The sequence below is a fragment of the Pan troglodytes genome, chromosome 2 (genome assembly GCF_028858775.2).
Source record: "Pan troglodytes isolate AG18354 chromosome 2, NHGRI_mPanTro3-v2.0_pri, whole genome shotgun sequence".
Taxonomy (NCBI): Eukaryota; Metazoa; Chordata; class Mammalia; order Primates; family Hominidae; genus Pan; species Pan troglodytes.
In genome coordinates, this window is record NC_086015.1 from 195,356,903 (window position 1) to 195,383,395 (window position 26,493).

General features: G+C 36.9%; 1 protein-coding gene across 3 annotated transcripts in view; it reads right to left on the reverse strand.

Moving 5' to 3' along the window:
• FGF12 (fibroblast growth factor 12) overlaps positions 1-26,493 on the reverse strand; it is a 585,069-nt gene that overhangs the window by 24,716 nt on the left and 533,860 nt on the right. For all 3 annotated transcript variants that reach the window (XM_009447026.5, XM_009447025.4, XM_526425.8), the window contains one exon: positions 515-713. In XM_009447026.5, the coding sequence (XP_009445301.1) occupies positions 515-713 (199 nt within the window). The remainder of the gene's footprint in view (positions 1-514; positions 714-26,493) is intronic.

A 26,493-nucleotide genomic window follows, 5' to 3' on the forward strand; every position in this document is an offset into this window, starting at 1 on the left:
ATACGGTAAATATAAAAGTATCATTTGTTTTTCAAGGGTGTATCTTGAGAAAGGAAATTATTAGGTTTAAAAAAGGGGGAAACTGCATACTAGATAGTAACTACCACTTCTTTTCTACTTTCAAAATTTTTCCAGCTTCTATATTCAGGCATTTTTTTTAAGTGCCAAGTATTTGTAATAGAATTTTCCTTTTTTTTTTTTTTTTTTTTAATAGGAAAAAGTTCCCAGCTACTACGGAGGCTGAGGCAGGAGAATTGCTCGAATCCGGGAGGAGGTTGCAGTGAGCCGAGACTGCGCCATTGCATTCTAGTGTGGGCGACAGAGCAAGACTCTGTCTCAAAAGAAAAAAAAAAAAAAAAGGAAGAGATTCTGTTGTGTTCTCTGAATATTTGTTTTGAATCTTTCTTCTGATCTGTTGCATTCCAGGCAAACTCTCTGGACCAAAAGGGCAAGAAGCAGAATTGATGTAACACACAGATAAGGGTCCAACAAAGACAGTCAGTTGGTTTCATACCTTCAATAGGTTTCGGTACAAAATGTGATGAGGGCTTGGTTTTCTTCACTCTGTTCCCCTTCATAATTTGACCTTCTTTATTGAGTCCCAGAAACCAAGCTCGGCCTGATTCTTGCTGGCGGTACAGTGTGGAAGAATAGATCACATAGTAGTTTTCAAACACAGATTCCTTGAATTTGCATTCTGGAGTGAAAACATCCTGTAGAAAAAAAAAAGACACAAAAAAGAGAAATGATTTAAAGGTGAATCAGCAAATGCTTAAATCCAATAAGCTTGAAATCCATGTCCTCTGTTAAGAACAAATGAAAGGCAATGACACGTAGTTTCTATTAGCCTTTGGTTACAAAGATTCATCATACAAAATCAAAAAACATGATTTCCTTTCTAGCCAACCTTTAGCCCAGAGATAATAACTTGCTCAGGCTTGAAGCTAGGTTAAAATCATTCAGGACTGTGGCCAAGTCTGCGCTCTGATCCTAGCAATATGTTCTGTAAACTAAAGTGATTGGTCATTCCTCATTTACTCACCCTTAACATGTAAATAAGGAACTAAAATTTATCCTGGAAATCAAAATCAAATATAACCACAGCAAACACAGGCACACAAGGTGCTTTTGAAGAGACTATTCTGTATATACAAATGTATTACACAGCCACAGCTTGGTGAGGAAAATCACCACTTTTCCTAAAGTCGGTAACTTCCTCTCTAATTTCCTTAAAACATTTTTTTCCTTAGTAATCAAAATCTCAGGTAAAAAGCCCAGGAATAATAGAAAAAAATTACTATTATATTGAAGAAAATTACTAATAGTATTAATTCCTATCACTATTGACCTCAGTGAAACACAGAATGAGAGTTTCAGTCTCAGAAGAAACCGTAAGATCCTGTACTTCAACTCCAGCATTTGGTAAGTGAGAAAACCAAAAGGTCATAAGATTAATTCAAATACACGTTTAAAAAACTACTGAGTCAATGCCAGAGCTCGCATTTATTGCTTCACAATCACAGCCTCTCAGGCTCACCTTTTCTGCCTGAGTCTTGTTTAGTGACTTATAATGAGATTTAAAAATCAATACAATAAAATCATATCCTAACATGTCACATGAACAAAATGTATTGTGTGGAAGGAAGAAATTTCTCCCCTTCTGAGATCAGCAGAAGAAAAACAAATGCTATTGCATCTTCTTCAGCTGCAATTAAACAAGAGTCCTACATGTCAGACATATTCACCACAGTCACCATCTTCCTCTCCATGAACTGGAAGAATTTCAATGTGAGACTCCCATGATTTAATGCAAGCAAACCTGGAATTAAGTTATTAATGAATATAGGAATATTAATGAATATAGGTTGGTTGAAGCCATGTCCTTGTAGGTGATACTCCCATGCCAATCTCCTTATTTGTAGAGAGTGCTCTCTCTCTCTCTTTCTCTCTCTTTCTCTTTCTCTTTCTCTCTCTCTCTCTTTTTCTCTCTCTCTCTCTCTCCTTTTTTTCCTTTTTCTTTTTGTAAGAGGTGGGGTCTTGCTATGTTGCATAGGCTGGCCTCAAACTCCTGGGCCCAGAAGATCCTCCCACATCAGCCTCCCAAGTAGCTGGAACTACAGGTGTGTACCACTGCACCCAGCTTGTTTTTGAATAGTTCCAACATTATAGACGAAGAAAAATGAGACTAAGAAAACTGGAGTAGGCTGGGGTGCGGTAGCTTACCTCTGTAATGCCAGCACTTCGGGAGGTTGAGGTAGGCAGATCATTTGAGGTCAGGAGTTCAAGACCAGCCTGGCCAACATGGTGAAACCCCGTCTCTACTAAAAATGAAAAATTAGCTGGGTGTGGTGGCAGATGCCTGTATTTCCAGCTACTCGGGAGGCTGAGGCGGGAGGATGACTTGAACCAGGGGGTGGATGTTGCAGTGAGCAGAGATTACACCCCACACTCCAGCTTGGGTGACAGAGTGAAATCGATCTCAAACCCCCCCTCAAAAAAAAGTCCAAGAAAACACCCCCCAAAGAAAACTGGAGTAGAAAGGTGGTTGTAGATAGTAAGATAATACGAATAGCAATAAATTAATATTATGTTTATATTAATACTGAAATATGATTTCTTACAGTACTTTGAGTTTTAAGTAAATGAACTACTAGCTTAAGAATCAAAGAAACAAATGACCATGAGATACTACTTCACATCCACTATAAAGGCTATAGTTTAAAAATGGACATGATAAAGTGTTTATGAGGATGTGGAAAAACTGCAACTCACATACATTGCTGGTGGAAATGTAAAATTATGCAGAAGCTGTGGAAAATAGGTTGGCAGTGCCTCAAAAGGTTAAACATACAGTTGCCACACAATCCAAAAATTCCACTTTTAGATATAGTTCTAAGATTAATGAAAACATATGTCCACACAAAAACTTGTGCACAAATGTTCATAGTGACATCATTCATAATGTGGAAACAACCCAAACATCTATCAAGTGATGAATGGATAAATACAGTGTGATAGTTCTACAGAAGGCAACTGTAATACCATTCAATTATAAAAAAGAATGAAATACTGATTTATGTGGCAACAAGGATGAACCTCATACACCTTATGTTAAGTGCAAGGAGCCAGACATAAAAGGCCACATGTATGATTCCATTTATATGAAATGTCCAGAATAAGCAAATCCAGAGATAGTAAGTACTGTAGTGATTATCAAGGGTTGGGGAAGGAGGTGAGATGGATAAGGGTGGAGTGACTGTTTTGTTGGAGGGATGGAATGTTCTGGGATTAGATACTGGTGATGTTTGCAAAACTTTCTGAATGTACCAAAACCCACTAAAGCATGCATACATTTTCAAAATGTAAATTACGTGGCATTCAATTGCTATCTCAATGAAAAAAAATCAGATAAACCAGGTGATTAAAGAAAGTGAGGGAAGGAATGAAACTATTGCACATTCCTTGCCTGGCAGCACAGGGCTACATGATAATCCATGTGAAGGAAAACTGGCTCTTCGAAGGCCTTGTCTCAATATTGCCAGGACAGAGTTTAGTCATTGCCAAGTATATGGATAAAAGTAACTCACATTCAATTTAGATGATAATATTAAGTTCTGTTTTTTTCCTAGGACTAATAAAGTATTTTTAAAATGCTTAACTTTAGGTCTGAATTTTAATTCATTTTCTTTTAAAAACAAACTAATTAAAATAATCCCAAAGCTTTTTATTATTTTTTTTTCTAGATCTAGTCCAATACTAGCAAACAGTATTAACCCTAGATGCTATGCTAAGGAACTCTGGAAAGTTCAAGCAATACATTCAACGTATAAGATTTCAGACTTTACAAAGAAGTTAGGAAAAAAATAATTCCTGTTTTGTGTAAGTACATATCGTCATATATGTAGATGGTGATAAAACTTTCTTCCTTATGAATGTACATCACAGAAATATGTAAATTTGAAGATAGATATAAAGCTGCTTAGTGATGATAGTACAATTTGGCACCTTTATTTAACAAGGTAACTAAAGCTCATGACAGTGAAATAATTGTCCCCAGTGTCATAGGAAGCTAGCGGCAGATCCAGACCCTGTGTTGAACAACGGGCTCCTCGCTGCTGGTTCAGTACTTCTTCCAATGCCACACATTGCTTTCCTACTGCATATGCAATCCTGCTTTTGATGCCAAGCTTGATTTGAGCAAGCCTTACTCATATTATAGAAACCATATCAGTGATGTATAATTACCACATTGTCATTTATACATGAGAAAAACAACACTCTCATTTAATAAATAACGATTCTTAGGTTTCTGTTTCATACTCATTTAAAATTCCCTCCCGGGACAGCAAAAATCAGAGATATTGCACAGAGGCTGGAGTCCTGGGGTCCTGAGCCAGGAACCGCATTAGGTAGGAACCGGGCTTTGAACTACTAAATTGACAAATGGGGGATTTCTTGCACAGCATCCAGGTCCTAATCAGCAATGAAAAGCCAAGTGGAGTTTTCCATTCAGTATAATTCCAACAGGGCTATGCAGAGTCAGAATCTGAAAATGAGGCAGCTATTAATACCTGACCAGGGCAAGACATTTCCGGCTGGAAACATGGCAGGAGTTTGCTGCAGGCACTTGTGTGGACACAGGCAGGCTCCCCTATAAACTGGACGGGAAATCTTAATGGCACTGAACCAGCTTGGATAGTCATTCTAAGTAGAACCTTTACAATATAAGTGCAGTTTCAGTTTCAATATGGAGTTGGGCATCAAAGAATTTACATTGTATTTGCTATTATGCCTCTTTTTTTTGTAATGAGAAATCAGAGCCCTACACATGGAGTAAAAGAAAAAAAAAATCAGGGTTTTCCTTCTGGCTCCACACATATTAGCTGTGGATTTTAGGTAAGTGATTACAATTCTCTAAATTTCACATTTTCAACTGTAAATTGAGTTATTTTAAGGAAAATCATGCATATGGACACATGTTTTAAATGTTTAGAATTTAACAACCTCCAACTCATTATTCACTTTTCACATAGCAGGAAAAATGCAATGAATCCTATAATAAGGCACTCAATTCTGTTTTTTGTCACATGTTTATATCCGCTCCAACATCTAGGACCTTGTGCCATAAGAGTAGTTAAGGCAGGTTACAAATATATAGACATTTTAAAAATAATCTAAAGCTTTTGGTAAAGACTTAGACAATCACATATATTCAGAAGGGGTTCTGTGGTTATAAAACGTGTGTTCAGATTGACAAAAAATCTAATGTATAACGGAAACAGGCAGGCTTGGGGTCAAAGGTGATAAAATCCTAGGTCACCTTGATCCAGTGCATATAATAGAAAGCAGAGTAAATAATCAGTATAATAAGGATGATTTTGTTTCTTTTGTAAGACTAACCAGTAGTCATGTTGCATCTCATGAGTGTTTCTTTTTCCTATAGTCTTGAGCCCTCAGTTCAATGTAGGCATCAGAGAAAACTTATAGAAATCTGCTGAAATAGAAACACCCCCATGTTCTATTCTATGTCATGTGTGTAGATATGTGAAATGATAGGTCTATTTTTCACAATTATTACTTTAAAACCTGCCCATTCTTCAACTTCCACTCACTTTGACTTCAGCAGAAAATGAATATTTTGATAGTGTTCTGAAATTATTTTTGAATGCTCCCTCTTTTAGCAGCATTTGCAGAACTGAGTTTTTGTTCTATCATGGTATAAGCCAATATTTGACCAATTCTTTTTCACATTCCAAATACCTGTCCACCCTAGCCTTGCCTCAAAAGTTAAAATCTCCAACTCATTTTAATCCAGATGATGAATGAATGCTGGAATCCTACGTAAGCCCAACATGATCACTCAGGACCCCTTCTAGTCTCTCCCCATCCCATGGGATTCCAACCTCCTCTCCCTAGAATGCTCCCTGACCCCAACTTCATAGTTTCATACTCTACCTTGATTCCTCTCCAACACTGAATTTCTTCCTGTTTCTTCTCCCTGGACATAGACAACTGTCTACACAGTTTCTGGCTTCTTAGGGTCTGCCACTGCCCAGGAAAAGTCCTTTCCTTTCTAGTCAGCCTCTAACTGTGTCAGCTTTGGCCTTTCCCACTGCCCCCTCATCTGAATGGAATTCCCCTTAAGATATAAACATCATCAAGGATAAATAGACAGAAATTTAGAGATTTTAATGAATACATGGATAAAATGCTGTATCTTCTTCTCAGGTTTGACTCCCACTGTCAACACTGTTTTCATCACATGCTAATTTCTTGCAATGCCCCCACTTCCTAACCCTCAAGCTGTGCTTTGCTCAAGCCGTTCTGTCTGTTTCTCTATCAAATAGGACCATAACAGATGCTCTTTCAAGTCTCTTTGGGTTACAGCAAACTTTCCTTCCTTTCGCTTCTCATAGTATTTGATATTTCTTTTAGTATTTAATGTGTTCTGTCTTGAATCACGATGGTTTTTCTTGCTCCTATAGCAGACAATGTGAGCTTTGGTTCATAGGGACATAATCCTCTTCAATGCTTTTTATGAAGCCAAGCAATTCAGCGCCCAGTTTATTCTTGTTTAAATAAATGTAGCAATAATTTAAGTCAAGGAAACAGCAAAGGTTATGTGGTGAGATAGAACTGATTGACAGTACTGATTCAGTCCCTTTACCTGTCTGAACTTGGACATGCTATTTAATTTTGTTAAAAATCTCTTTTTCTATTACATTAAACTGGGAGCAATAATTCTCACATTAAAAATGTCTGAAGATTAAGTAAAATGACAAAAATTACTTCCCAAAATCTTTGTCCTTCTTTCAATATCAAGTTTTTCCTACATAATTAGCTAACAGATGATGTATGGTAAGTTTAATAACAAATAACAACCATTCATTTATAGGTTGCAAGCAAATTTTGTTCAAGATGTAAATATAACATTGTGGATCACATAACTTATTCAAGAAAAAAATATTTTCCATTCTGTCTCCAACTAACACATTCCCCTTCTTATTTTCTATTCCACACCATTATATTATACAACACCCATGCTTACATGTTTGATTTACTAATAATGTTTGTAAAACTGTGTAAGTTAAAAGTAACCACTTACAAGGTCCTACAGAATAATTATGTCAAGACATCAAATGAACAGAATAGAAAAACAGAATTGTCCAGGACACATGGAGAAATAAACAGTAAGTATTTTCTGGAAAATCATTTGAATTATCTAAATTTCTGATTTGTCATTCACTGACAATTTTCTCCCTGACCTTTAGCACGCCAGTTAACCTCTCTGAGCCTCAACTTCCTCCACTGTACACTGAAGATACGTTTACTATACAGACTAGGAGCGTTGTAATGATCAAATTATTTAACAGATATGAAAGCTCTTTGATAACTACAAAGGCCTATAAAATTATTTGAGATTATTTCTTTTCACAGACAACTTTGATATTGTCACTTTAAAGGCTTCTACATTTTAGTATGACATCTGCTCAGAATAAAGTTCTTGAAAGGTAAAGAATGTTATGTGATTCACTCAGAACCGCTTTTGCTCCCATGAGCTTTACTTGCCAAATGCATGCTTTCCAACTCAAGTAGGAATACAGCACTTGGTAGCACTGTATAGTTAATATAATTACACGATACCATAACCATAATTCATCTTCACTCTGCTCTTTGCAGATCCCTGTTTCCTCCTTACTGCTCTGGCTGAGATAACCCATGGGTGAATGTACAGTCAATGAGTGAATGCTCGTTGTACTCAGCCACAGGTCTCCTTGCTGTTGCTGAAACACAATAAGCATGTCCCATTTCAAATCCTTCACAATCAATATTCCTTGTTCTTGAAAATGTCTTCAGTAACATATTAACATGGTTTGATCTCTTATTTCATTTAGGTTACTTCTTAAATGTAACTACCTCAGAGAAAGCTCCCTTGACTACCTTACATAATTTAGCACTACGGCCACTTTCTAACCCTTTACCTTGCTTTTGTTTTCCTTCATAACTTGACCCTTTCTGGCATTATAACACATATGAATTTGTTTAAGCTTCTTGAAAGTAGCCACCATTATTGCTATATTCTCTTCGTATTCTCAACAGTTCTGGGAATTAAACAACAAATCGACTCCAACAAAATAATTTGGTGAAAATACATCATAAAATCTGAATTTTTTCTTCCTGTATATCTCTAAGTTGTGATCAAATGGGAAAGGCCTCTTTCTTTCTTAGGCTCTCAGTTTCTCTAAATGTAAAAAATTACAGCTCTAAATGCCAAATTACACAATCTCAAATGTCACTTTTGTCTTACTTTATAGCTATATTATTCATATTAAATACATAATGTATTAAAATTAAAGAGCCTATATAAAATGTTGTTTCTTCAAAAATAGAGCTTTCCTACCAAAGAAATGGTGGTAATATATTATTATTTAATAAGCAAACAAAGAAAAATTAATCAGAGAAATAGACTTTGCTATTGTGTTAGTAATTATGACTAATGATTCTCCATATGGTATGTAGAAATTATTGAATTTTCAAGCATATGCCAGATAAAAAAGGGCCTCTGATTTTGGTTCTATCTTTCCCACTTAAAACCCCAAATCTAAACTCTTTTTTTTTTCCAGAGGGAGTCTCACTCTGTCACCCAGGCTGGAGTGCAGTGGCACGATCTTGGCTCACTGCAACCTCCACCTCCCTGGTTCAAGCAATTCCCCTGCCTCAGCCTCCTGAGTAGCTGAGATTACAGGCGCCTGCCACCATGCCCTAATTTTTTTGTATTTTTAGTAGAGACAGGGTTTCACCCTGTTGGCCAGATGGGTCTCTAACTCCTGACCTCAGACAATCTGCCCACCTTGGCCTCCCAAAGTGCTGGGATTACAGGCATAAGCCACTGCGCCAGGTCTAAACTCTTTTTAATGTATATAACCACCTTCTCTGTTTGCTGTGCCACCTTGTGGATTCAGTTTTGTGTAAGAAAGAAAGGAATCAAAAACAACTGGGGAATCTTCCAACACAATTTACATCCAACAACTCCAGAGACAGAGTCCCTTCGGTTATTCTCACTGGATATTTGGCTGTGAAGCTTCTGATTTGCTAACTTCATTAATGGCCTTTAGATGGAGAGAACTTGAAAATCCTTGCTATAATAGCTGCTACTTCGCTAACTCTGTTGTCACACATAATGATATTAAATCAAGCAAGAGAAATATTGTTTTCCATCCTGACAAGAGGCAAAGAAAATGCCAAATTACATTATCTCAAGTGAATTTTTTTGGAAAAAAAAATTGGGATTGCTTTGACTAGAACAAGTCTAATTTTATAACTTAAAAAAAACAACTCTGCAGATACGGAAACCTTTGTCTATACACTTTTGAAATAATTTTTACTGGAAAACTACTGAGCTGATTCCTCTAAAAATAAAGGTTCTTTGTTAACACATTCTTTGCAACATCTGACAAGGAAACAAGGTAAATTTATACCATCATAAAATAATGCAACCTGTGACGTACTGGAAATGTAATGTTGGAGGTAGACAGACACAAATACTGAATACTCAAACCCTTGATTTTTGACCTTGAGCAAGTTACTTAATTTCTCTGAAACTCAGTTTCACATCTGTAAGTTAAGGTTAATTATATCAACACTGTAAGGTTGATTTTTTTTTTTTTTTGAGACAGTCTTGCTCTGTCACTCAGGCTGGAGTACAGCGGCACAATCTCTGCTCACTGCAACCTCCGCCTCCCGGGTTCAAGTGATTCTCATGCCTCAGCCTCCCAAGTTGCTTGGATTACAGGTGTGTGCCACCACACCGGGCTAATTTTTATATTTTTAGTAGAGACAGGGTTTCATTATATTGTCCAGGTTGGTCTTGAACTCCTGACCTCAAGGGATCTGCCTGCTTTGGCCTCCCGGAGTGCTGGGAATACAACCATGAGCCATTGCATCCGGCCAGGTTGTGATTATTAGACTAGACAATGAAGGTGTGTCAAGCATGTAGTACCTGACTTATTACTCACTCTCCTTACTCCTGGTTACAATTTCAGGGGAAAACTGATATCACAAATGAGAATGCAGTAGCCTGAGCAGCGGGCAGAGAAAAGTCACTGTACTTGTGGATCCACATAACGTGTCATGAGGATCTCTTACCTGTGACAGGTTAATTAAGATTATCTTGCTTAAGGCTCAACTTGGTCATCTATATAGAGAGAACACAGAGATATCAGATCACTTTTCTTTCTCTGGTAGAGGAATTTGGTGCCATCAATTGGAGATAAGTGATGTGGTAATTTCAGGTTCTTGTCACCTCCTAATGAGGCATTATACCACAATACCACTGGACTCAGCCTCTAGCCAGAAGATTGTAAGTATAGAAGTGAGGTGGGAGAAAGCCAGTGGGTGAGGGGTATATTATATTACAATTCACTGTTATCATCAAAATAACTTCCAGGAGCTTCAATGTTCTAGAGACGACATATCTAGAGCGGATATTGGAGGGGCAGCACAATTCTCCATTGAAAATGCCTTTGGTTCTTACCAAGTGAACATGTGCAGAATACATAATCAAGTGTCCCACTATGATTGAACAGGAAAATCATGGCAAGGTATGTGCTTCTAGTGCCTCAGCCTCTGTCTTCCTTTCTTGGGATAAGGATGAAAGTGGGGATGTTGTCAAATGCACATATTTCAATTTAAACATTCTTCTGCTTTTTGGAAAGTCACATTTCATACACTAAAAGGTATGAGAAATTATCAACTGAGGCTAAAAAACATATTTTTTACATGAAATTTCCTAACTTTTAAAACTTCTGTATCAACTCCCATGAAGTCAAACTAACTGCTATCAAACTTAACTTTCCAATGTAAGCAGTTATAAAACTGGACAAAGTATATGAGGTAGCAGTTTCCAGGCACTTGTCAGGTGGAGCTGTGGGTGTTTGATCTTTGAGAGAAGGCAGATACACAGGAGGTAAGCACTGCGTATTTGCTTGGCTCTGTGTTGGTTTTCTTGCTTTCTTCAAGGGATAGCACTGTGGTTTTGTGAAGCTGAAGAGGCAGAAACTGTAGTTCGAGATTGCTAAGGTGACTTGAATTTGTGGAGCAAGGTGCCAGTGAAAAGGGGCTGGATGGAATGAGGGGCAGGAGACTGTATGGAGACCTCCTGTGGATCCTGGGTTTACAGAGAAAAAAGCACATGCTCAGGATGAGACTCTTCAAGGCCCAGCATAGAATGGCTGCTCCAGGATTGAGAGCTGAATGGAGATGGCTGTGGCTGTGTAGGGCTAGGATATGATAAACTTCCGGGCAAGTCAGAAAGCAGGGGCCTCACTAAGCAAAGAGGGCATTCAATGAAGACCTCAGAAAGGCCACAGGTTCAAGTTAATGACCACACCCTAAGTGAGCACGTCCTCATCCCCCAGATTAAAGACAGAACCAAAACAGTCAAGACAAGACCTACACGCACACACACAGACACCCACACACACAGACACACACACACACACACACACAGCATGACAAGGTCAAGAGGATTTATTAGTTATTAATCCGAATGCCAGAACAAAACACACACCTGTATCAGCAGATAATGTAATACACTCTACAATGTTTTTTATAAATGTCTAACATACAATATCACAAAACATGGATGCAAGCAGCACAATGTAACTCATGGTCAATTACGCAGACAGTAGAAAAGATCACAAGGTGGCCTAGATGTTAAAATTAAGAGAAGTAATTTTTTTTTTTTTTTTTTTTTGACACAGGGTTTCACTCCTGTTGCCCAGACTGGAGTGCAGTAGCAGGATCACTGTTCGCTGCAACCTCCACTGCCCCAGCTCAAGCAATTCTCCTGCCTCAGCCTCCCAAGTAGCTGGGACTACAGGCATGCACCACCACACCCTGCCAATTTTTGTATTTTTAGTAGAGACAGGGTTTTGCTGTGTTTCCCAGGCTGGTTTCGAACTCCTGGGATCAAGTGATCCACCTGCCTCAGCCTCCCACAGTGCTCGGATTACAGACATGGGCCACCATGCTCAGCCAACAGATAAGAACTTTAAAACAGCCACTATAAATATGTTCTAGAGAAAACATATCTCAATGAAAAAAAAGACCATAATGAATAAACAATAAACAGCAGAAAAAATAGAAATGATTTTTAAAACCCAATAAAAATTTAAGAACTGAAAGGAACCATATTTGAGGGAAAATATTACTGGATATAATTAATTATAGGCTGGATACTGGCACATATAAACAACTCGGTATTTGTGTGTATTATGTATGATTGGAAAATGTCTTGAAGCTTACACAAGCTGGTAATAGTGTTGGCTCCTGGGAAGGGATTTGGTTGGCTAGGGAGCAGAGATATAAGAAATAGACTTTTTTTTTTCTACATGTATTATTACTTCAAGTAATGAATTTAGGGGAAAAATTCTGGGTCAAGTACAATTAATGTACTAGTTAAATATAGACTACAGACCTCCAATTACTAATAGGGTTTTATTTCAAATCTTATAAAACATATATTCTGAAGTGCAAATTTACTTACCCAGGCTCACAAAACAAAGATGACTATAAGGATATATCATAAGTTTTCCTAATCCCATATAAAAGAATGGCCCCTTCCTCTGAAAAATTACTGAAGGAAGAAAATCAATGAAGAACCCATGAAATAGGCAATCTCTAAATGGACTCGTTGAGTACAGGAGGGAATGAGAATAAATATGTTGACTTACCCCATCGTCTATGTCCTGCTTAGACCACCAGAACTACACTGGACCTCAGCACAAGGGATACATATTAAAGCAAACAAACTCATCATTCTTTGAACTCTACTTGCTTCATTTTTCAGTATTTTCATGACTCAGATCAATCCCAACATCCAGGGGGCCCTGAAATTCCTCCTCCAACACTACCTAATTTTCTAATCAAAGCTGGAATGAAGGATGTAGGCTCTCCAGAAGATGATGACATTTCACCTGCGAATATGCAGTAAAGGGCTTTTATTGGGGGTCTTATGTCCCTGTAGGCATGACATAAAATTATGCCTACGGCCATGGGGAAGAAACAACTGCAGAATTTGTTTGTGTTACTTGTTTGCTCATTGGGTTTAAATTATACATTCATCTAAACATAGACTTCCTGCAGGTGATTACAATGCTCAGTGACTGAAACATTTCTCAGTGAGGAGAGACTATAATGGTCAATGAAGGAGAAACGTGGACTGGGACGCAGCATGTGGTGCAGTATTGCTGAGATATTGATGTGAGTACAGCAGACACCTCAAATCCTTTTTATGGATCTGGAGAGCATGTAAGATTTTTTTTTTTTAGAAAAGAAAAGAAGCCCCAACAACATGAAGATACCCAGCAGTGAGTAGGCTGAGATCTGACATCATATCCTTAGCAGAGCTAGAAACGCACATCTCACAGGTGTTTTCTGCTCAGGCTCAATCAAGCCTGCATGGACTGTCACTCCAGCCACGTTCATTTTAACAGCCTAAAGAGTAATCTGCTAGATAAACAGTTCTGATGGCACTGAAAAGCCGGGGCTGTGTTTTTGAAAAAAATCTTTGCTGCAATGCTTCTTGCTGTGATGGTGTGTCCTCAGAATGAGAATGCAAAGTAAACACCTGCACCACCAAAGAAGAATGAAGAGAGGCCTGGTTCACTTTATGCTTTATTTCTAAAGTCCCAGGAATATCATTTACCTGTATCATGTTTTGGATATACTACCATTTGGACAAAGAGATCACAAGTACACTTGTTTAATTTCATAAAAGGTACAAAAAGAAAGTTCATAAGCTCTGTCCTCATCATAGAATCCTTGAAATCTAAAATTGCAAATATGTAGTTTGACTCTTCACTTTACAGATGAAGAAAGCAAGGCTGAGCAGGGGGAGGAATTAACCCGATCAAGACCATGGAGCTAAATAACAGCAGAATAAGGATTAGAACCCGGTCTCCAGTCCAGGGGTCTGCCCTCTCTTTGCCACAGCGGGTGCTTTGCTTATGATTTATGTGCTTTCGTAGATTAAGAATGATTAGCTAAAACAGGCTTTTATAATCCAGGCATGGTGGCTCACACCTGTAATGCCAGCACTTTGTGAGGTCGAGGTGGGCAGATCACTTAACCCCAGGAGTTTGAGACCAGCCTGGGCAACATGACAAAACCGTGTCTCTACAAAAACATACAAAAATTACCCAGGCATGGTGACAGGTGCCTGTAGTTGCAGCTACTCAGGAGACTGAGGTGGGAGGATAGCTTGGGCCTGGGAGGCACGGGTTACAGTAAGCCAAGATTTTGCCACTGTATGCCAGCCTGAGCAACAGATACCCTGTCCCCCAAAAATAAAATAAAATAGGCTTTTACTTTTAATTCAGCATATTTTCCATTAATCAAATGACTGACCAATGTGCTTCGGTTAATATAATAGTTGTTTTCACTTTGCTTACCGATTAGAGTGAATTCTCTGCTTTTAGACATTTTGGCTGCAGGTAGGAAGTTATTTGCTCTTGATTCCATAAAGCAGACACTAGTAATGTAAGAGGTGGCAAAGGGCAAAAAAGGGTGATTCTTTTTATATGAACAGGATAAAACCAGAGTAAGCTTGACCGATGGTCTGAATTAGAGATGGTGAATGGAGAAAATATTGTATTTTTCAAAGTAGAATTGCCATGTGTGGGCAAAGGGAACAATGGGTGAAAGGTCAGGGGAAGGCCAATCCAACTCTGAAAATCAATAGCTGTACTGCTACCTAATGATGCTATTAATGCACATTTTGAGTTCATTTGTGATTCAGAACTTATGATTTGATCCTAAAGTAATTTTCTCTAGCAAACTGAAAGTTGGCAAGTGTCTTCCTCAAAGCATCTTTGCAGACCCTACAAAAATGGTAAAGAAATGAAATCGTTCTCCAAACGTGTTTTATCTACCAATTTTCCCATTTACAGTGTTGGATTACAAATCCATAAAAAGAATTCAGATATATGTGGATAATTTACATTCTCTATCTTTACCATCAGATTGCTAAATCACCTCATATATGTGCCTCCATCTCATTAGGGTACTTGATATATATCTTATCACTTCTCACAGATTTCATTACAATTTATAGTTATTTCATTTGTTGTTACTACTGCTGTGCTTTCACATGTGGCAATTCCTCCCACCTATATCTGCAAATCCAAATCTCTCCTGTTCTTAAAGATCTAGTTCAAATTCAACTCCCTTCAAAAAACTGCCTCTGATCCTGTCATCTAAAATTATCTCTTTCTCTTCTGACTCCCGTCATAGCTATTTATCTGTGGCTGTCTTAACATAATGATCACTTTGTATTACATATCATGTGTATTTGCAATGATGACATACTATATAGAACTTACTTGAGACCCTGGCCTCTGTCTTATTTCTCACTGAAATAAGATACTTGCACAGTAGCTGGCATCTGACACCCAGTAGCTCCTCCATAACTGTTTGTCAATGAGTTAATGAATGGAGGAGTCTAGCCTGTTCCATGTCGGAAGTAGTTTGATGAAATAGCCCTTGTAATGGCTTATGAAGCCTATTACAGATAGCTTCCAGCAGTAGACTTTCTACAAATCAACATAGCTAACAAAATTCAGAACTTAACTCAACTGTTTACATTTTCTTTTTTTTTTTCATGAATTTTTTTTTTAATTGAAAGGTAAAAGTTATAGCTAATAGGCCAGGCGTGGTGGCTCACGCCTGTAATGCCAGTACTGTGGGAGGCCTAGGCTGGTGGATCATGGAGTCAGGAGTTCAAGACCAGCCTGGACAACATGGTGAAACCCTATCTCTACTAAAAATACAAAAATTAGCCAGGCATGGTGGTGGGTGCCTGTAATCCCGGCTACTCGGGAGGCTGAGGCAGAGAAATGCTTGAACCCAGGAGGCGGAGGTGGCAATGAGCCAAGATCGCACCACTGCACTTCAGCCTGGGCGACTGAGCGAGGCTCCGTCTAAAAAAAAAAAAAAAAAAAAAAAAGTTACAGCTAATAATTAATGGATCAGTAGCCTAAAAAATAACCATTTAATTTTTCAGAAAATATTCACTCATTGGTGAAAGAGAGAGAAAAAAACATTAAAAAAATTTAAACTGAAGCATACAATCTCAAGAAGCCTATAATATGAGAGAATAAACACAGGTATGATTCAACCTCCTCTTCACATTCTATGTTAGTTTACAAAAGATAGTGATTTTATGTTGAGTGTAAGAGATACTATTTTTTTTTTCTTGAACTGAGAACCAATTGTGTAGAAATTCAAATATATGTTAACTTGATAAATGTCATTAACATGTATGAACCAAAGCAAACAGATGGTATTCTGGGACTTGCAGAGTATAAGGAAAATGCTAATACTTCTTTTCTGATGTTAATACTTTGAGAATTACATGTGAATCACTTAAGAGTAAATCCATTGTTTTGATACATTCTAAAATGTCAGGGTTCTGTTCAGTTCATGACTACGTGGTGCCACCATCTTGCATAAAGCCTTAGACAAATGCTGTTTGATAAATACTTAGTGACATGTACATGATTTATTCTTATATATGTGGTTGTGCACATAGTAAGCCTACTAGAAAGAAGGCTATCTACTTCCTTTTTATAGACTCATTCTATTAAAGTTATTTTTCAGGAATATCGAATGAATAAACAATTTCTTCTTCAGATCATCAGCTACAAAAACCATCAGTTCATTTTCTCTTACATTTGTGTGTGTGTGTACTGCTACTTTATTTGAAAGGAGAATAATTTTGATTCATTTCCTGTTTTGATTTTCATGCTCTTTTGCAAAAAAGTAAAATAAAGAACTGCGTTGGCAGTTTCAAGAACAATTGAAAAATCTATTGTTTAGTATGAGTCATGTCTCCTCTTGACCTTAAAGTCTTTTATCTGCCTAAACTTCAGTTTTGAAATTTGAGGTTCAATTGTTGATAAGCAGTTAGTATTTGATTTTGGTTCCCCCTAAAATGTACCAACACACTCAAACATAGTCTGCTCTTTTCAGATATTTTGCAGCTTGGCATTTTTAATTCTTTTCTCCTTAGTAGAAATCTGTATTAGTACAGATGAAGCTGAAAGGAAGCTTGGAATTCTTCTAATCGGAATTTCATCATTTTATAAAAGGAAGCCAACCTCACTACTGTTTCTGTTCTCTTAACTTGAAGCCAAGTAGCAGAGGGGTCACAGCATCTCATCAGTTTAGCTTGTATTCAACATGAATAGAATCTGACCATTTTCCCTAATAGAATCAGCATGCAAATTTCTAGCATTCAATTTTGAAAAGCTGTATTTAAACTACTGTGTGGGAGAGCAGAACAATATGTGAAGGAGATATTATGCTAGAGTCGACGAGTTTTAGTTTCTGACATATATAGTCTTTTTTTGAGCAAAGGCAAAATTTATATAGTATATCTTATAATTTATCATAAACAGGTCAGTAAAACCATAAGCATATTTTTGCCTGCATTCTCAACTTCCACATATATTTTTAATGTAAAACAGCTATAAATGAGCCAGTCATCAAGGTAGAAAGAGAAGGTTAATGTGAAGTTGACCAAATAGCATTTGCTATTTAATTACACGATAGACACTAAAATAATTATGTAATTCATGTAGTCTTTTAGCTAACACTTAAATCCTGTCCATGTTCTAACTGGTTAATGATAAAGAGATTAATAAACAGTTTTTGCAGTCAAAGAATTTGCCATACTGTGAGGTATAAGATTAAGTGATAATGCTTCCTTCTTGAATAAGAATCAGGACCAAGGAGAGCTTCCTGAAGAGGCTGCTTTGGATTGACCCTTGAAGAATCTGTAGGAACTTGGAAGCAAATGAAGAGAGAGAAACGAAAGGAGAGAGAGAAATAAATAGAACAGATGGAAAGAAAAAAGAAAAAAGAGAAAACTAAGAAAAGAAAGTGAAGGAAGGTGAAGAAAGGAAAGAAAAAGGAAGGGAAGGGAAAAGGAAGAAAGAATAGTAAGTTTTCCTCGACATGGGGGGTCAACTGTGGTTACGATATCATGGAAATAAATAGTAGCAGATCTATGTATTAGGAAATGAGAACAGAAAGACAAGTGAGGTTTAGAAAGTGGAGACATTCCTATTCTAGTCCCAGGAGTTTCAGAGACATTCCAGTAAAACAGAGAGCCAGGAAAGTTTCCTAAGGAGAGTAGTGGCCTCATGTATTTATTCATCAATGTATTATTTTATTAATCCAACATCAATTTATAATATTCTAATAATTTCATAATCATGTGATTCTAAGAATGAAATCTAGAATTCAAACAGGTACTAGTGAGACAGCTTGAACTAAAAGACTGTCCAATGGCAGGAATTCTAAGCATAAGACCTCCATACTCTTTGCTCCACAAAACTCAGCACATTTCAAATTATGTTATTCTGTCCTCTTTACAGGTTAATGGGGATTACAGATTGAAACTACGCACGTGTTTTTGTGTTTCCATTTTCAGGTTGCTTTCCTGAGGTGGTACTTAACTTCCAATTAGAGAATGCCGCCACTAGGTGGCGAGGTGGTGACTTGGTTCCAAGAGGCTACAGTTGGTGGGACCAAGAAAGGGAGGGTTATGGGTCCCATGATTCTTATATCTACTTCATTTTTTCTTTCAAAAACTGCAGTGGACAGTTGAGAAATAAGCTTCGATAATAAGTTTTTAGAAACAACTAAGTGTGTCGTGTGATACCTGGATGACAATACATTGTCTGAGAAATACAATAAGACAAATGAAAACTCTGGGCTTTGATGCAAGACACTGAGTTTCAATTTTGCCTGTGCCATTTATTAGTTGAATGAAAAGCAGAAAGTTCCTTCATTTCTATGAGCGTTGGACTCATTTAAAACTTGAATCATCATACTTATTTCACAAGTCTGTTAGAAGACAAAGCCATGTGGTGCAATGTGCTTTGAAAAGAACATGGGTAACCACCTAGATATGATCCACAAATATGCCTGATCCAATCCCAAGAGGTTTTTCAAGTTCACAACATTTCACATAGAAATGTAATCTCTAATTTCTTATGAAAAAGTCTGAAGTTCAGGCAACACTTCATCTTCATTCCTCTGTCTAAGAATTAGCTGCAGTTACGTGACCCAGGCTCCCCTCCCTGCACATGAGTGTGCTAACACAGATTTAGGGGAAACTTGCCTGGGACTCTGGCACATCAATGTCAAAGAACTACTTGACATTTCACGCCAGCCGCAGCTTGTAGGCTTCCTCAGCCTCGGTTTCATGGTATCTCCAGTCCTGTTTAAGCCATCTAAAAGGGGCTTTTTTGATTTCCTTTGATTTATTTATTCTCCTTTCTTCCTTTACTTCCCATACTTGGAGGAATCCAATGGAGAAAGACAATATTAATTAGATAATCTTTAAGGGAGTCATACCCTCTCCTGTGACATAGGCATGCTTCTCAGTTCCAAAATAACAGAGAAATTTGACCTCTCCAAACAGAAATTAGCTGGCGACTGAATGCATTTATCTGTTAGATTAAAAAATGTAAAGTTGACGCACCTCTCTCCTCTCTTTGCCCTCTGTTACAAACTAAACTGTGCCTTCTCTCACCCCCAAATTTTTTTGTTGAAGCCCTATCCTCCCGGTACTTCAGAATGTGACTGTACTTGGAAATAGGACCTTTAGATGAAGTGAAATGAGCTGTTAGAGTGGGCTCTTTCCAAGCTGACTAGTGTCTTTATCAGAAGAGGAAATTTGGACACGCACAGAAACACCAGGCATGGTGTGCACAGAAAACAGCCACATGAAGAGGCAGCAAGAGAGTAGCTATCTGGAAGCCACAGAGAGAGGTCTGAGGGGAAACCAACCCTGCCACTTTGATCTTGAACTTCCAAGATCACCATAACCACGAGAAAATTCATTTCTGTTGTTGAAACCATTCCGTCTGTGGTACTCTGTTATGGCAGCCTTAGCAAACTAATATACCGACCAAAGAGGATTCTGGTTTGGCTACCCAGTCCCTCCCTTTCCTCTTTCCTTTGAGCAGGATGTTTTAAGGACTTTTGTGTTTGAACTCAGGAGCAAGGGGGGATGGTGGGGGAGACTATGTGAAACATAGAAGGTCAAGGTGGAATTGTCCACTTTTTAATGGATCAGGACAAATTGAAAAAAGCATGGAAGCACTTAAGGTATGGCACATAGTTTATGAGAGCTAATGAAAAGTTTTTTTAAAGTTATAAGAAATATAAAAAATTATTTTGAAATTATGTTGCATAGACTTTGCATTTTTATATAACTTCTCTAGGATCAAACACAGTGGTCAAAGCTTTATAGTTATTATATAACAATACATCTTCCCATAACAAGCATACAAACAAAAACACCTTTTATAAATTGCAACTAGTATGAAGTTTTATGTTTCAAAAATTCCTTATGTTTCAAAAACTATTTTAAAGGGCAAATGATTAATTCATTGAAAATATTTTAAAGCATCCACATTTTAGAAGAAAATTTAATGAATTATTTAACAGAGCTACAATATTCTTTTTATATAAACCAACTATACATTGATAATTAAAATCTGACAATCTGTAAGCCCAATACTCTTTTTGAATTATTCTTTATAAATCTCAATAGGTCAACATCTCCCTATGAAAAGAATCAGAATACAAATGATGTGATAATGCTCGTGAAATGGTCTTTCAAATTATAAAGTATCACGTATGTGCAACGGATTATTATTTATGACCCTTATCTGAAGAATGATGACTTCTTCAAAAGAATATTCATTATTTCTGTCGATTTCTTTAGGCTATCCTAAGAGTGAGCCTAAAAGAAAACAATAATAGATCTTGTATAACTAGACAAGATATTGTAAGGACACCTCTGTAATTTTTCTTGAAGGTACATCTTTCCCATCAGTACTTTTAGTATTGGTGACTACCCTGACATAATATGGAGAAGTATTTTCATAAGTAAAATAATGAAGTTCTACAAAACTATGAGGACAATAGAAAGATCAGTGGTGGCCAGGGATCCCAGGGGAAAAGTCAGGTGAATCCATGAAAAATAGAAAATTTTTAGGGCAGTGAAGCTACTCTGTGTGATACTATAATGGCTGATACATGTCATTATACATTTGTCCACACTCGCAGAATGTAAAAAACCAAGAGTGAACCCTATTGTAAACTATTGACTTTGGTTGATAATGATATGTCAGTGCAGGGTCATACATTGTAACTAATGTGCCACTAATGCAGAAGATGCTGATAATGTGGAGGCTATGCATGTGTGTTTCAGGGAGTATATGGGATATCTTTGTAACTTTTTCTCAATTTTTCTGTGAGCCTAAAACTGCTCTAAAAATAGTCTTTAAGGCCAGGCACAGTGGCTCACGCCTATAATCCCAGCACTTTGGGAGGCTGAGGTGGGAGGATCATGAGGTCAAGAGATGGAGACCATCCTGGCCAACATGGTGAAACCCCGTCTCTACTAAAAATAACAAAAAATTAGCTGGGCATGGTGGCAGGCGCCTGTAGTCCCAGCTACTCAGGAGGCTGAGGCAGGAGAATGGCACGAACCCGGGAGGTGGAGCTTGCAGTGAGCAGAGATCACGCCACTATACTCCAGCCTGGGAGACAGAGTGAGACTCCGTCTCAAAAAAAAAAAGCCTTTAAAAAACTAATAACAAAGCCCTAAGCAAATAGCAGAGATACAGAAAGATACACAGAGTAGGGGAAAGGTTCCCCAGAAAATAAGAGAATTACACTGAATAATTTTTAAGTTCATTTTATGTGTTTGTCACACAGGCATGGGATAACATCGTGTGCCTTTAAACACACTGAGCATACAACAGTGGTAAGATCTGGTGCTCTGGCGTAAACCTTCAGGACAAACTCTAGAGAAATCATTCTTCAATCTCATTGGATCCAAAAACTTTAACATGCTAAATGAAGATCTGTCATAATTAGAGCTGGAAGTCTTGCTCTCCTAACTTTCACTTAATGGAGAAAGAATAAAATTATTACTAGCTTCATACTTTTCTTACAAGTTGATCAAAATGGAACTATTTAGCTATTGATTATGGACTTTTTGGTAGAAAGGGAAATTATCTTTCTCTCATTGTCTCTTAGGCTTACAAAAATTTATAAGTATTTTATTTTATTCAAATTATATATACACATTTACACATATACTTTTCATAGAAGAAAATTTGTAAGATTTTTTTTGTTCAAATCATATATGTACATATAATTATATATGATAAATATATAATTATATTACATATAATAAATATATAACATAAATATATAATTACATGTTATATATAAATTATATATATACACACACAGTGGGGCAGGAAACAAGACAGATCTTCGCACTTGAAACAGGTTTTTAATATAACTAGTAATAACTTTTTTCTTCTCTCCACACTTTTATTATGCATTCTTTCCCTGTGGAATTATAGAATCACAGTATTTTCAAACTTAAAAGGGAGAACATTTGATTTTTACAAAGAAATAGGTCCTGAGTGAGACAATGAAAAATAAAAGAAGTGTCTTTAATTCTATACTGTTGCATTAAGTCTGCCTTCAACAGGTATTTATGAATACCTGCGTTATTTTTTATTCACATAATACATCAGCGCATACATAGCATATCATTGTGTAAATAGAGCATTGAGATGTTTGTTATTTTAAGTAGGAAGCATTTTGCATCATGAACTGTCAATAAAAATGAAATTAATGACAATATATAATCATGTAAGCAGCAGTGTCAAGAATACTTTTAGCACCTATACTGAGTGAAATATTGTTGCTGTAATTGTCTTTTTGGGAGGTAGGAAGAACATAGAGCAAGACAAGATTCGATCCAGGTAGAACAGAAGTTGGGTATCAGTGGTCTGGGTTCTCAAGCTCACTTCTTTCAGAGACCAAAAAAAGTTTCATAAATGCCATGTGTATTCTTAAATATTCTAAATATTTTAACTCTGCCCATGATATGGTTTGACTTACTTCCTGGTCTCGCTTGCCTTGCTCTAGATCTGTTCTGGATTGTCAATGTTCCTATTAAAATATGACTCCAATAAAGGAATACATACTTTAGATATAATCTGATCTGAGGTGACAAGAGAACAACTTCAACTCTTATGCCTTGGATATGATACTGCCACGATCACCCCATCACTGTCTTGGACTCCAACACTGGACTGCACAGAATACTCGGAAGGGTGCTCATTTTCTTCTACAGGTAATGAAGGACTCACTCCTCAGCAGTGATCCAAGTTTCTTTTCCTTTTAAGTAGGTTCTCATAATCAGCTTTCTTTATCAGCAGCCCTAACATTATAATGATCTTATCTGACATTCTCTTACCAAACATACCTCTTCTCTTGAACATTAATGCTAAGAGTTACCTTGGTTAAAATCAAGTATCACTTCCAGAATACACTCTATAGTCTCACCCTATGTCATCTTCCATTTTCAACATCACTGGTCAATAACATGACTCTATACCTATCTTGGAATGATTCCCCAGTCCTTACTGAAACACTTTTAAATACTAGAAAGCGGCCACCGTCTTCTTTCTTTTTTAAAGATATTTTTATTCCAAATGCATTATAATTTGTATATGTACCATCAGGGTGATTCTCAGGAATACTTCTGGCCTGTCCTACAAAGCAATTACAGTCGGCTCATCTTCGTGTACTTGAGTTTGACTGTGAATAAATAGCTCTCTCAACTTTTCTTTCTACCAAATATACATACTGGGCCAGCAGGGATGTGTAGTATGTAGAAAAAATAAAAGCAACATTTTTCTAGCTAAAACAACATCACTTCTCCAACTCATACAGCCCTGTATTTCTGGTCCTAACATAATGTTCAAAAATAAATCTGAGCGGTTTTAAATGTAGGCACATATTTTATAAAATGCATAGCTTTCTATTCCTTCAAGCAGCTGATTTATATAAAGCAGAAATCCATTCACATAGGTCAGAAATTTGTAAAATGTATGACAAGAGATTTAGCTCATTATGCTTATCTTGTGGTTTGCCCAAATTGTTAAAGCTTGTGCCTCAAAGTATGCTGAGCCTCTTTGGCACACTGACCCAGAGATTAGTATTTTCTCATCCAGTGCAAGGATAATGCATGCCTCAGAGGACCAGGTGGTAACTAAAATCATTGAATCAGGCTGAGTGAGAGCTATGAAACTCTGGAGATTCTCATTTCTCCACTTACAAAATGAAACTGTGGCTTAGAGTCTAATTGACACTGATAATACCATAGAGCTATACATTCATATTACTCTGGATGAAATTTTCATTCACAGCACTAAACATCTGGGTATTTCCACATGGACTTATTTTCATATATATTTAGATGTTTGACAACCTAAAAATAAAATAGTGTATACCTGGTGGAATTTTTCTTTCTGTCCATGACTATCATGTGGATGGATTCAGAGTGTGTCAAGTTTTTCCTGATAGGATACTCATAGAAATGTATCTTTATTAACAGTTTAAAAACCAATACTATCTTTGAAACATTGTGGAGTCTCTATTCACTCTACCTAACTATAATAAGACTTTTTAAATGTACGCTTTTTTAGTAAGGAGTTTGATCATTTTTATAACATATTTTTCAGATTTCTCACCAATAAAAAATTAAAATACAGTGCAACCAATATTAAATGTTAAGGCTTAATTTAACTAATTTATATAGCAAGGATTTACAAGATACCTGCTTTGGGTCAGATATCGTGCAAAGGATTGCGGTAAAAGAAGCATGCTGACTGACTTTGTCCTCAAGTGGTTTACAGTTTAATGGAGAAAAGCATCTCCACCAAGTATTCTGTCTCCCATTGTGGTTGTCTTGGAGCCAGAACTAGGATGCAGATTGGCAGTCCCATACGTAGCCAGGAGGGCCCACCAATTGCTTACCTCTTTCAACAAAGGCATCGTGAACGCTCATTTTGAAGTGGGAACAAAACAAATTTTTTTATATGTAATGTATCATTGGCCTTTTGTGCTATTTTTCATGAGGATTTTATTTCAACCAAAGTCGTTACCATTTAAATGATCAAAGAGAAAAGTCAGAGTCCATAATTTTTGTTACACATGTTTATAATGACAGATACAGTTATACGTATTTATCGTGTACAACATGATGTTTTGAAATACAGTCGTGCACCTCAAAACATGTAGGTCAAAAACAGAGCACATGTGCAAATGGTGGTCCCATAAGATTGTAACACTGAAGTTTTTACTGTACCTTTTCTATGTTTAGATACAAAAACACTTACCGTTATTTACAATTGCCTACATTATTCCATAAATGGACAGGTTTGTAGCCTAGCGGCAATAGGCTGTGCCACATAGTGTAGGTGTATAGTAAGCTATACCATCTAGGTTTCTGTAAGTATACTCTACGATAGTCACACAATGAACCTGCAATAATGACAAATTTCTCACAATGTATCCCCATTGTAAGCAATGTATAACTATATGTATATACAGATACACATTTCACAATGTGTGTGTGTATATATATGTATGTATGTGTATATATGTATGTATGTATGTGTGTACATACACACACACACACACACACACAGCGAAATGGTTAAATATACCTAAGTAACAAACGTATTACCTCATCTAGTTATCACTTTTGTGGTAAGATCACTTAACATCCACTTTGCATTTTTCAAGAGTTCAATATGTCTTCTTTAACTAGTCACCATGCTATAGAAGAGATCTCTTGAACTTAACTCCTCCCATCTAACTGTGTTACACACACTTTGAGAAACATCTCTCCATTCCCCCTTCCCCCAACCACCCCAGCCTTTCGTAACCACTATTCTATTCTCTACTTCTATGAGTTTAGAGTTTATAGATTCTACATGAGTGCGATAATGTGGTATTTGTTTTTCTGTGTCTAGCTTATGTCACATAATATAGTATCCTCCAGTTTCATCCATGATTTCAAAGAGATTGGCACTCCCATGTTTATTGCAGCACTATTCACAATAAACAAGATAACGGAATCAACCCAAGTGTTCCTCAATGGACGGATGAAAAAAGAGTCCATCAACTTTAAAAGACACAAAAGACTGTTCCAAATATTACCTTAAAAATTGAGATTTAAAAAATAATCTGGGTAAATAGCACATTTTTTAATTCCTCGGGCAAAGTTTTTAAATGGGAGTGTTAGAACACAACAAAATGTAATGCTCTGAAATGTAAAAGATCATTATAAACAATAGAGAGGTGAGATGCCACTTTTCCTTTTTTAGCCAATACTTAGAGCTTATTAGATAAGCATATCTGATGGGACAGTAGAGCTTTTTCATTGCTTGGGAGACAAAAAAAAAATCCCATCTATGCCATAAAGCTGTTTAGCAACATGTTTGGTTGTAAAGAATGTGAAATGTAGATAAAATTAATAACTAAAATATTCTAGGGTGTAAATTTCTAACTTTCCGTCAAAAATAACACTCTAAA